General features: G+C 37.7%; 1 protein-coding gene across 4 annotated transcripts in view; it reads right to left on the reverse strand.

Moving 5' to 3' along the window:
- Positions 1 to 15,276, reverse strand: part of LOC147309116 (uncharacterized) — a 131,614-nt gene that overhangs the window by 95,022 nt on the left and 21,316 nt on the right. For all 4 annotated transcript variants that reach the window (XM_086273586.1, XM_086273585.1, XM_086273584.1 and 1 more), the window contains exon 2: positions 9,005 to 9,204. In XM_086273586.1, coding sequence (XP_086129712.1) covers positions 9,005 to 9,194 — 190 coding nt within the window. In that variant the 5' untranslated portion in view covers positions 9,195 to 9,204. The remainder of the gene's footprint in view (positions 1 to 9,004; positions 9,205 to 15,276) is intronic.

The following is a 15,276-nucleotide window of genomic DNA, read 5'->3' on the forward strand; positions in this document are numbered from 1 at the left end:
GACCTCACTGCTGCCTTTGCTCCTCCACTGTACTGCAGTTGCATATGACCTCAAGGTCCCGTAGCACAACACACATACACATACAAATGCATGCACTCAGGAATGCAAAACGCCTCAAATGCAAACGCACACTCTCACTGGGTGTTTTCTTTTTACACGGGCACACACAAACACACACAATATTCCAAGAAGGTCACTCCTCTCTCCCTCCCCTGTACTGTGATACCACACATACAGTAAAAGCATACTCCTGCAGGGGTGTGTTAGTATGCCTCAACAAACACAGCCACATCCCAGCTTGATAAAAACATGAGTTGCCTGCAGTAGCTTCCTATCCATTGTGTTACACCATGAGCCCACAGTAAGGTAAACTTCACTCTGCTGTTAAAGTCACTATACACATTCAGTCCAGTTTAATCCTAAATTGGGCCAGAACACTAAAATTACAATTAATAAATCGTTTCAATAAAACACCTCCAAATTGTTCCCCTTTCATTCAGTGTAAAGACATTTAACTACCAAAGAAATAAAAAGAAGCAACACTACAAAGAAATTTTACTTCCACAGAAAAAAAGACTAAAAAATTACAGAGAAGACATTGGCAGCTCATTACTCATTACAATTATGTTTTTCTATAAAGTGGTTTTAGATATTTGTGCTTACAAACAATGAAACATACACAATTAGTACAATAACTGTGACAAGATCAGGCCTAAAAGATACATAATAAAGTGTTTTTAATCTCTTGTTATTGTAAAAAGAATATACAGGTTTTAATTTAAAAAATCACCTTACTTTAAATGTAACATCAGACAAACAACACATGATATATTACATCATGTTTTTATTTACTGAACAAAATGTAGAAGCGGTGTGTAAACTAAGTGTACCCCATTATTCAATAGCTTATTGATCCTCAAGCGAGGATGTTTCTGTATGACTTTTAGTCTCATCACTGTGAAAGTATTTTGTACTTACAGTGGGCTTATGTTGCAGCACAGTGGAGAGGATGCTACTGTAGGTCAGAACATGAAGTAAGGATTATTTTGAACCATGATTCATGCAAAGCTACTTTAGCTTACAGTGCGCATGTTGCAGAAGGTCCAGATGACTTCTTTTTACTGTATAACTCCTGATGCGTCAAACCTTAGACTTGAAAGAGTATATATATGTTTAAATCTAGATTTAAAAAAAGCTGAGAGTACTCCACACTGGGTCATGACTATGCACTGGTAAATTATCATGTGAGGAGATGACAAGAAATTGGTGTTAAGGCATCATTAATTAAATAATTTAATATAATAATTATTATTATATTAATTTAATAGAATAATTATTTATTTAATTATTTATTATATATGATATTTATTTGTTTGAACTACACTTAATACTCTGTTTTTCTTTCTTGAATTAGAATTCTGATAGTACTGGTCTTGATCTTTCCGCTGCTATGTGTAAAGTGAGATAAGGCCACTCATGTTCAGTCCACTCTAAAGCAGTAAAGTAGGTGCTGTTTTAGTAAAATGAGGTGTGAGGATGAAAACGAGGCAGAACTAAAACATGCTGTCCTCAGTGACATTGAGGACACATGAGCACCTGGCTTCATATTCAGCTCATATTACAAAAAGGTGTATTAAAGGCCTTCATCCCAGCTGAGCACAGCAAAAGGAAGAGTAAACACCTGCTACTACTGAATAACAGAAATCGGAGGACATGGAAAAAACAATGCAGTTAAAAAAGCAGAGAAAACAGAAGCTGAAGAGAAACTCCCCTGTCTGAGACATTGATTGATATTGTGTCTGACGTGTCTTCACCATCCACCTAGAGATGTCAATGTGCCAGTCTAACAAGTCATTATGTAAAAATGATTCACCAAGTTCCTCTTAATATAGAATGTATTTGAACTGCAGTCAAGTTGTGTTATTCTCTTAATGTTGACCATGTTAAAGCAGCATTTTATCCTGTATAACATTAAGGCAGCTGTTAGAGTTCATTTTTGTCCATTTGACAGATTGTATATTGGCTCTTTCCTCTTCTCCTATCAAATAAGCGCTCCTCCAAACTGGAAGAAGTGCTGATATAAATCCTCCTGGAGAAAAACACCTAACTTTGAAATCTTCTACTTTTTGGAAATGTAATGCAATGTATTTTCTGGTATACCACTCAAATTACTGACTGGCCTGGCTACTACTGACGATCCAGAATCAGATTTTTTGCCATGTAGGTTTTTAGTCTGATCAACCAAAAAACAACCAAAGTCACTGTAATCAGTGCAGACAGTTGTTTTTATTCAGTTGTAAAAATTATTCTTAATGAACAGGTCAAAGAGTACAGCGTTCAATGTCCTTTATGAATTATGCTACCGAGTTGCTTTAAGAAAGTAGTCTTTGAATTGTAATTCCAGAGAACTACTACTCTAAATACAAGATTAATTATGTTTACTATTAAATTGTTTTACTATTGAAACTAGGGCTGGGCGATATGGCCTAAAATCCATATTGCGGTATAATTTGAAGCATGTGCGGTAATGATATATATCGCGATCTATTCTTTTCTTCTGCATAATGTATTTTCTGCACTATAAGGCACACTTAAAATCCTTTAATTTTCTCAAAAATCAACAGTGCGCCTAATGTATGAATTCTGGTTGTGCTTACTGACCTCGAACTAATTATATGTGGTACACGACGCTCAAAAATCTGTCAAAAATGTTTTAGTACGACTTTGGTAAGCTATGAAGCTGCACCGCTTGATGGATTGTTGGAGGATTACAGCTACCATAGTCAGGAGCCTCGCAGAGTAATCTGGGTCCAAAACTTATAGGTTCCAAAGTCAAACAAACACTGCAGCATCACTGAGAGTTAAAAACTGTCTAAATTCTTTCATCTTTAATAACATGATCAGAGTTGCTGATTTACAAGGTGTAACAATTAAGTTTAACATCCAGGAATCCATGAAAACAGAATTTATTAAATTTAATGGAGTTAGAAGCTAGCAGGAAGTTAGCAGGAAGTTAGCAGGAAGTTAGCTCGCTAGTTTCCACCTAAGCATGATATAGCATGTATTGACTGAAAAATTCAAAGTACAGCTCTGCTGTCACTTCCAACACAAATGAAGACAGAAAATAAACAGCAGTGACGTTTGTAGGGTTACTGAAGTTGGGCTAGCTGGTATATAATGATGTGCTACATGATCGCTAGCGACACAGCTATGTTAGCGTAACATAAACACAGTGAAGCTGAAGGATGAACGCTAACTTTTTTCCACTCGATACAAGTTAACGTGAGGGTTCCCGATGGTTAGGGACAAATGCAATCGCATGGCAGGATGCTGTAAACGGACCAAACTTCAGTCAGGAGAACAACTGAGATAATCCATCCACAATACGAGGTTAGTCATTAATATACTGCAACAACATGGGAATAGAGCAGCTGCGAGAGAATTCAACATTAATGAATCAATAGTACGGAAGTGGAGGAAGCGCAGTTTTTGGCTTTCTTCATATTCCAAAACGTGTTTCATCTCTTCGCTATTACTGTCACCCGGCATAATTTGCAGATGATATTGTTTGCAGCCGCTGCAATACTTTCAACCAAAACAGGCGCAGCTTGATGACACCATCAACATACGCTATTGCGGTAGAGCGGTATAGTCAAAATCTCTACCATTGGCCAAATTCATATCGTTTCTACCGTATACCGTTTATACCACCCACCCATAATTTAAACTATTATATATCTGAAAATTGCGCTGCTAATATTTTTATACAATTTCGATTACTTTTTACTCTATAAAAGAAGACAGCAGTGTATAATAAAGTCTAACAACTGGACTGAGCAACTCAAATTGAACAGTTTACTGACAGGTTTGTCATTAATGAAGTTTGGAACATCGAACAGCAAATCAAGATATGAATAACTTATTTTAACTTGGGTGCAACTTTTGTATTTAGATTGCATTTTCTTTCCAAGTCAATTAGGCATGGAAAAAAGTCGGCCTCGAATGGACATTTCAGGTCTCACTTGTGTGTCTGATGCATTTGAGGAGTTGTGATATGACAACATCAGAGAAACCCCTGTGGTAAAACATCTGCTCTCAGACACAGTATGATCCTCTCTCTTGGACAGGAACACTCATATGACCTACAGGCCTACTGCGTATAGTCACCAATGCTTAGATGTTCTCGTTGTTGTGTCTCCCTCAACTATACTTTCATCCAGCCTATGAATTAAGAAAATACCAAAAAAGCTAAAATATTAGTAGTGCACTAATTATGCCTGGAAAAACTGTACTAAACATATGCATATTTTTCATTTTTGAGATCAACTCTACTTACCATTTACAGGCCTAACATACATTAAAACATACATTAAATGTAGCTTTTTCACAACTCTTGCAGCATTCATTCTGACAGTCATAATTCTGTTTGCCTGTAGCACTTGACTAGGCTTGGTTTGTGGGGGTCAGAGTAAGAGTTTTGTATCAGACTACTGATTGTGCAAGGCAAACTAAAATGTTAACATAATAAACTGCTTATAAATCATCAAACCATGTTGATATCATCAGGGTTAACTCCTGTTAGAGGTAGACTCCATTGTTTCTCATACCCAACAGAGGACAACTCCTCTGGCTGCAAAGGTCAGACTGTATAGACGTCTGTGAAAAGACATCACTTGACTCTGCTAAAGAGAGATACAGTACTGGGTTGGGTGTGCGGGTATGAGCAAGGGGAAGATCGAGTATATGTCCTTTAGTTACCAACATGCCATATTAGTGCCATAGACAAGGGTTTATGCATTATTTTGGCTCCTTAAAGCTCTGGATTATTGCAAGTAAAACATTAAAAGCCAGACAGGTTCACTTTCAACTCGATGGATGAGGCTGTGCCTCAAGGTGGGTGCTAATTATGGCTTTGTGTGTGTGTGTGTGTGTGTGTGTGTGTGTGTGTGTGTGTGTGTGTGTGTGTGTGTGTGTGTGTGTGTGTGTGTGTGTGTGAAGGCAATGATGCTAAGGCAGCACTGTCTCCAGACCGACACAGCATGACAATGACACGAAGGGAGAAGGACAAAAAAGAGGGATGGAACAGAAACTGAGAGAAAGAGAAAGTGAAATAAAAATGAAACTATGAAAAAATGCAGAGAACAAGCCTGAGAGAAAAGACAGACAATCCTACAGCCAGTTTCAGTCTAGACAAGGTCAGCCAAAGTGTCATGTACACTTTAAAGCAATCTTTAAAGCGACACACAGTCCCAGGAAGATCCCTGATAGCCTGGATATGTAGAGTATAATCTGAGGAACATGAGCTGTCCCTGTTTATATGAACTTAAACCATTCTGAATTAAAGAAAAATCTATGAATATATGTGAATTAATGATGATGCTGAACTACAGGGAGTGCAGAATTATTAGGCAAATGAGTATTTTGTCGACATCATCCTCTTCATACATGTTGTCTTACTCCAAGCTGTCTAGGCTCGAAAGCCTGCTACCAATTAAGCATATTAGGTGATGTGCATCTCTGTAATGAGAAGGGGTGTGGTCTAATGACATCAACACCCTATATCAGATGTGTATAATTATTAGGCAACGTCCTTTCCTTTGGCAAAATGGGTCAAAAGAAGGACTTGACAGGCACAGAAAAGTCAAAAATAGTGAGATATCTTGCAGAGGGATGCAGCAGTCTCAAAATTGCAAAGCTTCTGAAGCGTGATCATCGAACAATCAAGCGTTTCATTCAAAATAGTCAACAGGGTCGCAAGAAGCGTGTGGAAAAACCAAGGCGCAAAATAACTGCCCATGAACTGAGAAAAGTCAAGCGTGCAGCTGCCAAGATGCCACTTGCCACCAGTTTGGCCATATTTCAGAGCTGCAACATCACTGGAGTGCCCAAAAGCACAAGGTGTGCAATACTCAGAGACATGGCCAAGGTAAGAAAGGCTGAAAGACGACCACCACTGAACAAGACACACAAGCTGAAACGTCAAGACTGGGCCAAGAAATATCTCAAGACTGGTTTTTCTAAGGTTTTATGGACTGATGAAATGAGAGTGAGTCTTGATGGGCCAGATGGATGGGCCCGTGGCTGGATTGGTAAAGGGCAGAGAGCTCCAGTCCGACTCAGACGCCAGCAAGGTGGAGGTGGAGTACTGGTTTGGGCTGGTATCACCAAAGATGAGCTTGTGGGGCCTTTTCGGGTTGAGGATGGAGTCAAGCTCAACTCCCAGTCCTACTGCCAGTTCCTGGAAGACACCTTCTTCAAGCAGTGGTACAGGAAGAAGTCTGCATCCTTCAAGAAAAACATGATTTTCATGCAGGACAATGCTCCATCACACGCGTCCAAGTACTCCACAGCGTGGCTGGCAAGAAAGGGTATAAAAGAAGAAAAACTAATGACATGGCCTCCTTGTTCACCTGATCTGAACCCCATTGAGAACCTGTGGTCCATCATCAAATGTGAGATTTACAAGGAGGGAAAACAGTACACCTCTCTGAACAGTGTCTGGGAGGCTGTGGTTGCTGCTGCACGCAATGTTGATGGTGAACAGATCAAAACACTGACAGGATCCATGGATGGCAGGCTTTTGAGTGTCCTTGCAAAGAAAGGTGGCTATATTGGTCGCTGATTTGTTTTTGTTTTGTTTTTGAATGTCAGAAATGTATATTTGTGAATGTGGAGATGTTATATTGGTTTCACTGGTAAAAATAAATAATTGAAATGGGTATATATTTGTTTTTTGTTAAGTTGCCTAATAATTATGCACAGTAATAGTCACCTGCACACACAGATATCCCCCTAAAATAGCTAAAACTAAAAACAAACTAAAAACTACTTCCAAAAACATTCAGCTTTGATATTAATGAGTTTTTTGGGTTCATTGAGAACATGGTTGTTGTTCAATAATAAAATTATTCCTCAAAAATACAACTTGCCTAATAATTCTGCACTCCCTGTATCTTCATTATCATGCAAAAGATAACTAACAATGAATTATTTAGTGAAATGTTATTGTTATTCTTTTTTCAGCCAGCATGCAATTCTGAATAGGGGACGAGGTTCGTTACTAGATTCATTATTCCCTAAATCTATAGACAATTAATCTGTGAAACAAATGCTAACTAAATATAACTGAAATAAGTGATTATGTAAAATAAGGACATACGGTGGTATTTTTTAAATTCATATCTGTGCAATATTATGTGACATTGTTAATTCTTGTTTGTTTTGTCTTGTTTCTTCTTCTTTTTTTTGGTTTTGGTCATATTTCTGATTGCCCATTTGGGGGCCCAGCATTAAATTCTTAATTCTTTATTTCTTTTTGTTTATTTATTTGCAAATGGCTACTTCCTACTATCCAACCATCTGGCTGGATCTGGTTCATACCAATCATTTGTCTAAAGAAGGCTAAGTTTCTCTCTTAATGGATGTTTGGTTTCCAAGTACCTCTTTAGCTTGGCCCCATGGTAGCATTAACCAAATAGCTATAAACTCCAATTCTATGAAAAGCTTTGCTCTTAACCTTGATGCCCTAACATTTCCTTCTTTCATTTCTCTATGGTTCAATTATGGAAGGAAGGCAAGCAGTCTCAAAGCTTATCTCTCCACTGCGCCCTCATAGACAATGTTTGTATACTTTAAAACCACTATATAATATCTACTGCTACCATATTTATTTACCATGATGTAGGGAATGAATCACAGAAAAATATTCAGGCAACAGTTGCTGTATACACGTTTTTACAAGCATCTCAGATTTATTTATTTATTAAAAGTCAGTAACCAAGCGTATCAGACACGTTGTGCTGACAAAAAGCAATCGAAATCTCCTCCCCTATCCACCAGTCGTTCTTAACATCTAGTGATATGTCTTCAGTTCTCCATATTATAGTACCACAAGCCAGGAAACATTACCAAACTAACAGGACAGTTGTACTCCACCATTTTCATAACACAGTTTTGATCAACTCAACATCTATGGAAGATTAACATGGTCATGTCAAACCTTGCTTTGGTGGTATTTTCATTTGAATCACAGGCTTGCGTGACAAATTATCATTTTGAGGCCAAGTCAGCTTCAAGTTGCTTTACTTTTTCAGCACATTTTGTCTGATATTATGAACAGTTAACAGAACTTTATCTGTGCTACATTACTTCCCTGAGATCCAGCCGCCTCCACACTAACTAATGTTTTCCTACAGCTTTGGACAAATCTGACGTGACTCTTTCACCGATCATCTTCAAAAGGTGTCAAGTTAATAATATGTTAGCAGTCACAAAGGATACAACGCAGCCTGGGAAATTATTTCTTCTATTTCTATAACTAATTATTTCTTCTGTGTTTCTTTAAGAGGTAAAGTCTGAAAATGAACTTTGACCCAGAGACGGACTGTCTAAAAAACGGATGGTGTCAAACTGAATTATAGTAAGTGTTGGATCCAAGCTGAGTGCCAGAGGTTCTTCAAGTGATCAGGTTTCTAACGTGACAAAAAAACTAAGCAGCATACAGTCTCCAATCCAATCACCGAGTCCTGTACCATAATGTTGCCTTTCTGTTGCTATTAAATTACATATATTATCATATAGATATGTGGTAGACTTTAAAATAACTTTAAGATATGGCGCACTACAATAACAGCCATACACAGATGGCACAGCTTCATTATTAAGCTTTCACTTACCATCAGATTGATAAGATGTAACTCATTTTAAAAGCACTGCAAGCCTAATGTTATTTCAAGCAGGCCATGAAGTCAAGCTTAGTTGCAATCCCAGCTGATCTCAGTGCTAGCACACATCAACTGATGGCTCATTCTACAGAACCAACTGGTAAATACAGGTTGTGTTTTTCAGTTTGAACTGGACGCCAGTGTGAGGCAGGCAACTTAAATTGAACTCTAGTGATGCCAAAATATCTAAATATCTAATGGGTTACCAACCAACCCATTCAGCCAGAAGATCACATGAAGAAAATCACTATGTCTATGTTTAAATGCTTGTAGCAACTTACCGCTCTTGGTGTCCTTTCCATCCAGTAAGGGTCGGTAGTCACTCTTGGAGACCGTCTCCCCAACTTTGTCATCGTAGCTCTCTTTCTCCAGTGAAGCCACAAAGTCTCTCTTCAGGAGGGCATCACCAGGGGCCCCACCTTGGACGCCACCGCCACCCCCACCCAGAGCATCTCGCAGGCTCAGGTCCATAGTCCCGTTACTGGAGAGAAAAGGGACAAAATTACTTACATAAATTTTTGCTTAATGATATTTTTCTTCACCTTTAGTCAGGCGCCCATGTTGCTCACTACACTTATAAACTTTATCAGGCAGTTTTTGGGAAAAAATCTCCCAAGTTTTTTTTTAAACAGAGCAAGGGATTTTCAACATATGACTTCTTTTTTAGAAAACTTAAATTACTTATCTACAGAAAGTAGCAGGCATATTTCAGAAAAAATGACCTGGGTAAATATTAATAAGCAACTTGAAAACAGACCTTTTTATTGAACCATTTACTTCTTTTTAAGCACCTTTCAAATGCTCAAAGCTTGAAAAATCTAGTCAAAACTGAGGAGTATCTTTACACACAATATAAAAGCTTCACAAAGGGCCTGAACTGTTACTTGAGAAAGCATCGTGCCAAAAACAAAAGCAATCAGTTCAGAGTTGAAAAAAAAAAGAATTACTGATGATGAGATGAAACTATAAGCACAGATATGTTGCTTATGTGCGAAGAAAGAAGAAAGATCACCGTCCCCACAGTGAAACATGGTAGTGGGAGTATTATGCTGTGGGGATGTTTCAGTGCATCTGGAACTGGGAATTAGGGCTGTGCAATATGACCAAAATCTCATATCCCAATATAAGACATATATCGTCCCATTAACGATATAAATCACAAAGATTTAACATTTTCTGTAAATGCTGTGAATCTCGGGCAGCTCGACTTGTGTTAAGTGTTTCCAGCTGGGCGTCATGTACCTGGAGTCGAGTGTTTTAACCGATGCATGAAGCGATACATTTTTAGACATAAGTTGTAACGGCCACCGTTTTCTTTGTGGGTATTTATTATACGGCGTGCTGCGGGAAAAAGGCTGTTCTAACGTTTGAGTCTAAGGTTTATTTTTTAGCACCTGGCGACTCTTTTTTGCTTCTCATCCGTAAATACTCTGCATACTCTTTCACGTGATTCAGTTTATTTTGAAAAGTCTCAACAGGATCTTGAGCTTTATTGTGAAAGGGTTATGTGGAAAATAAACAAGCGGACACGCGATGGTTTTACTGTCGTTGTTGCTAACGGCAACGCATAAAAACAGGCGCTTGTCCGTCTGTAGTGTGGTTATATTAAATATAAGAGAAAGAGAGAACTTTAAGAAATTAATACAGCCACTACAGTGACCATCAAAACGATGAAAAAATATTGCCATAAACAGTTTATTTTGCGACACCACTAAACAAACGATAGCGTAAACTGAAACGATAGATGTTTTTATATTGCATCCAATATATATCGTTATATCGAACAGCCCTACTGGGAATCGTATTAATTTGGAAGGAATCTTAATGCTTAATTAAATGCTTAATTGAAGCACCTGTTCAGCAAGCTCCAATGTGGAGAAAAGTAGAGCGGTAATATACAGTACAGCATAAAAAGCAAATATGATGCAAACTAATCCATGACACAGAGGCACAATTTGACTGACAAACCGTTTCTGGAATAAGATGCATCAAGGAAGGAAATAAGAATATGAAATGCACTTCATCCTGACATAACTTAAATCAATATGTTCAGTTAAGAAATTACCCCTTACAACTTTCTAAATCCCACAAATACACACTGCAGCCCAACACTTAGACAGCATGACCCTATTACAAACTCTTCTTTCTCCCTGTCCTTTATTTCTGTTTATCCCTCCATCCACACTCGCGGCAAACAAGCTGTCATTGTCTTGCAACTGTACCAAACACACACACACTGACACTCTGTGGCCAGCAGCCAGGATGAGGACATACAGTAGAGTGTTAGCAGGCCTTGAGAAGAACTGTAGGCCATTGTTTCAGGGGTCAGACACCTTACAGTGGTCACCACACACAACATTCCCAAACTGAGAGTCACTTTGGGGTTCTTTAACAGTCTTGTTTTCTCTTGTTGGTTTTCACTGTTGCGCTAATCCACATGCAAATGTATTATTTTTTCACTCTCCTCTCATTTTTCAACATACATTTTTACCAAAAGTGCTCATTCCAAGTACTTTGTGTCACAGTCACACATTCCTCCTGACTCTTCCTCACACAAACACAATCAGGATGTATTCAATAATGCCATCATTCTAATTTTTAAAATGAACTATCCCTAAATAGAAGCCTCCATTGCCCTCCTAGCGTATTATACTGCAATATTTATCGCTTCATTGGACAGGTTTCATCAGCCAGAACATTCAGAGGCCTGAACTTGGGGTTCTTTGGGGGGGGGGCTTTTTTTTGCCTCATTGAATCTGTCTATCTACTGTTTTTACTCACAATAGCAGACATTTTTTTTATCATTACTGACATACAGAATTATACAGAATAACAATTAAGTTTTGTGTCTGGAAATACAACCCATACAGAAGCTTATCCAGAATCCCAATTATGGAAAAGCTTCACGTTTTGAAGGTAACAGTGTATATAATTTCTAGATTCAATACGAAGATTTACTTACAGAGAATTACTCAAAACAATGATAAAAACACTAAAGATGATCACAGGACTCTGCAGTTCTGCTCAGTTTGAAGCTGCTTTTTGTCTATTTATGTCTGCAGTACGCAGATATTTTCAGATGAAAAAGCTCTGATAAAACCAATGTGCATTACATCCTCTACAGCATGCATAGTTAATGAGTGGCTAGTGAATAAGCTGTAATAGCTGTATTACAGCTGAGCTGTAAGAAGAGTGAATCTGGCTTATATATTTCTCAATATTTCTTCCCACAATGTATAATACATATGAAATAACATTATCTTAAGGTAGTACTAGTACTAGTAAAAGTGGTGCACTCCAAAATTTTAAAGTAAAGTTAACAGCTGGTCATGCTCATCATTTTAGATGCAGAATAATATATTCTGTTTGTTTTTAGGTAGTTTTCTAAAAATGTAATCTGCAAAGTCAACAGTTACTATACCTGTGAACTGTATTACAATGTTGAAATATAGTGGACAACTACAAGAAAGTTGCACTAAACAGAGACAGTTAGTTAAGTTTAAAATATGTGAAAATTTATTTCTATTCAAATAAACATTCTGTGAATCACATTTTCTTTTTTTTCTTCTTTTTTTTTTTTACAAACAACATTATTTCAACAGGATGGCTACAATCAGTGGGTTCCCTCTTAGAATAAACTTTAACATCAGTGCGACACATCTGTATTATCATGTTACTATGTTACTATGCAAAGAAAAAGCAGTACATAAAGTAAGGAGGAAAAAAGAAAAAGCTTATAGTGACGGTAAGACTGTTGAGTGAGCTGTTCAGGTCTGAAGGATTAAAAACTGTCTTTCTACCCGAAAACCACCACCTCTCCCTGTCTGAAGCCAACCGTCTGCTACGTAATCACTTCACCCTCCAAACCACTGGCAGTCCTCACACAAGCTAGGACACACACACTGGCAGGAATTTAAACACTTTGCTGTACCGTCATAATACAACTGAGATTAACCTGAGGATATTTTTGTAACTGTGTGTGAGGTAACGCGAAACCTAATGTCAATTAAGCTCTATTTCCAAATTGCTGCCTTTTTCTGCTTTACATAAAAAGGGTATTAGCTAGGTTTTGTAATTATTTTGACCAGGCTGACAAAGTTTTCTGGGAGGAGTTTGCATTATAGATTTTTCAATCTTAAAGTATCAGTAAATAGAGTAACTCTTAGAATTGCAAGAGTCATTGAACAAAAATGTCTTTTCATCATTTCAATCACTACAACATTAAACAACAATTTATGTAGAAAAAAGTAGAAAAAAAATGCTTGCATCAGTGGGTGTGAATGGGTGAATGAGCTATGCTGTCTAAAGTGCTTAGAGTGCTCAGTCAGACCACATAATCTGCTCCAATAAAACCAAACAAAAAGGGAAATGTCATACTAAAACTAAAAATGTATACTGTTACATTTCTGCTATAGACGCTGATGCATTCTTATAACTATAAATGAAGATTTGTGATGCAAAAAAGTTATTAACAATCAAAATCAACAATTAAACTATCAGTTGGTTGGAAAGTGTTTATTTACAACATTCTTAACTGTCACAGTTTATTTGATCTATTGAATTTGTAAGTTAGCTCACATCCAAATTCTAATTAGTGTCTAATTTTTAATGCAGTCTTATTGGAGAGAGTCAGAAGATAAACCAAAATATCCCCCCCCCCCCCCAAAAAAAAAAAAAAACCCAAAAAACTATTATATAAAAGTTAGAAGTTAATTTGCATGCCACTGAGTGAAATATTTGATCCCCTACAATACAGCTAGAATTTTGGCTCCCACAGATTGGCTCAATCAATTGTAGATAGTCCTGATCTCAACTTGTTATGTGATTAAAGCACACCTGTCTACAGAATCAATTTCCAATTCCAGCCTCTCCACCACTATGGGCAAGACCAAAGAGCAGTCATATGGTAAATGAAGTAGTTATTATATAGGTCTTTTCTACTCTGAGAAGTCAAAACAATTTATACAACTTGTCTCATTCACACAAGCACTTTTTTCTGTACACATTTGCATATTATCTAACATTCCCACACATTCATACGCCACTGGACTTCCTGAGCTACATATACTTGGATGTCAGGACCTAGAATGGGTCTACAATCCAACTGTAGGCCCATTGTAGCCTTCAATCCCTGGGCTACAAAACTATCAACAATAATAAACAAAGTGCTGTACAGCTATTTGAAACTAAAAGGATAAATAAATAAAAGCAATACATAGCAATACAAGTAAAAAACACAATACAAGTTAAAAACAATAAGAATTTAAAAACTAGAAAGCCTAGAATTAAGACATGTAGGATAGGTTGAACAAATGTGTCTTCAACTTAATTTTAAAAATCCCCACAGAGCATGCCTGCCTAACATCTTGAGGGAGGTTGTTCCACAAATATGGTACACGAAAAGAAAACGCACGTTCTCCAATTGTCTTTTTTCTGGCTCTGGGAACCTTTAGAAGGCCAGAGTCCTAAGATCGTAGAGCACGGCATGGAACATAAAGGTGTAAAAGGTCAGAGAGGTATGACGATGCCAATCCACTGGCCTTGTAGGTGAGCAGCAGGATCTTAAAATCTGCTCGAACCTAACAAGGTAGCCAACGAAGAGATCTCAGTAGAGGGGTAATGTGCTCAAATTTCCCAGTTCTTGTTAAAATGCGAGCAGCTGCATTTTGCACCATCTGTAGACCTCTAAAGCTTTTCTTTGGTAGCCCAGAAAGAAGAGCATTACAATAATCAATACGTGAAGACACAAATGCATGGACAAGAACCTCTGCAATGTCGTTGGCAAAAGTTGATTTTGAATTTGGCTATGTTCCTCAAATGATACAAGGCAGTCTTTGTTATCTCTTTAACATGAGACTCGAAGGAGAGCACCATGTCGAACCACACGCCCAAGTTTTTTACCTTGTCCCTGCAATTTATGTCATCAATTTTCAAGATGAAATTTTGGGACAAGTACTGAAGTTTTTTGACAAGTACTCTGTCTTATCAGTGTTTAGGAGCAAGAAATTATCCGATAACCAGCCCCTAATTGCAGATAGATAAGATTCTAGTTTAGACACCTCAGCACAATTTCCAAAGGTTAGAGGAACATAAAGCTGCAGGTCGTTAGCGTAACAATGAAAGGTTACATTAAAAGAACGTAAAAGAACACCAAGAGGCAGCAGATACATAGAAAACAGCAATGGTCCAAGTACAGAGCCCTGAGGGACCCCATGCCTCATTGCCCAGGTCTCGGAGAGATCATTTTTAAAACTAACAGTCTGAGACCTCCCAGACAGGTAAGATCTCAGCCATGATAAAATATTTCCTGTAACTCCAATAAAATGTTCAAGCCTATCCAATAAAATACAGTGATCCACAGTGTCAAACGCAGCACTTACAGTGGGGCAAAAAAGTATTTAGTCAGCCACCGATTGTGCAAGTTCCCCCACTTAAAATGATGACAGAGGTCAGTAATTTGCACCAGAGGTACACTTCAACTGTGAGAGACAGAATGTGAAAAAAAAATCCATGAATTCACATGGTAGGATTTGTAAAGAATTTATTCGTAAAT

This window comes from Aulonocara sp. 'chitande type north' Nkhata Bay, linkage group LG18, assembly GCF_057382095.1.
Source record: "Aulonocara sp. 'chitande type north' Nkhata Bay isolate Kocher_YH1m ecotype deep benthic linkage group LG18, A_spYH_male_GT1.1, whole genome shotgun sequence".
Lineage (NCBI taxonomy): Eukaryota > Metazoa > Chordata > Actinopteri > Cichliformes > Cichlidae > Aulonocara > Aulonocara sp. 'chitande type north' Nkhata Bay.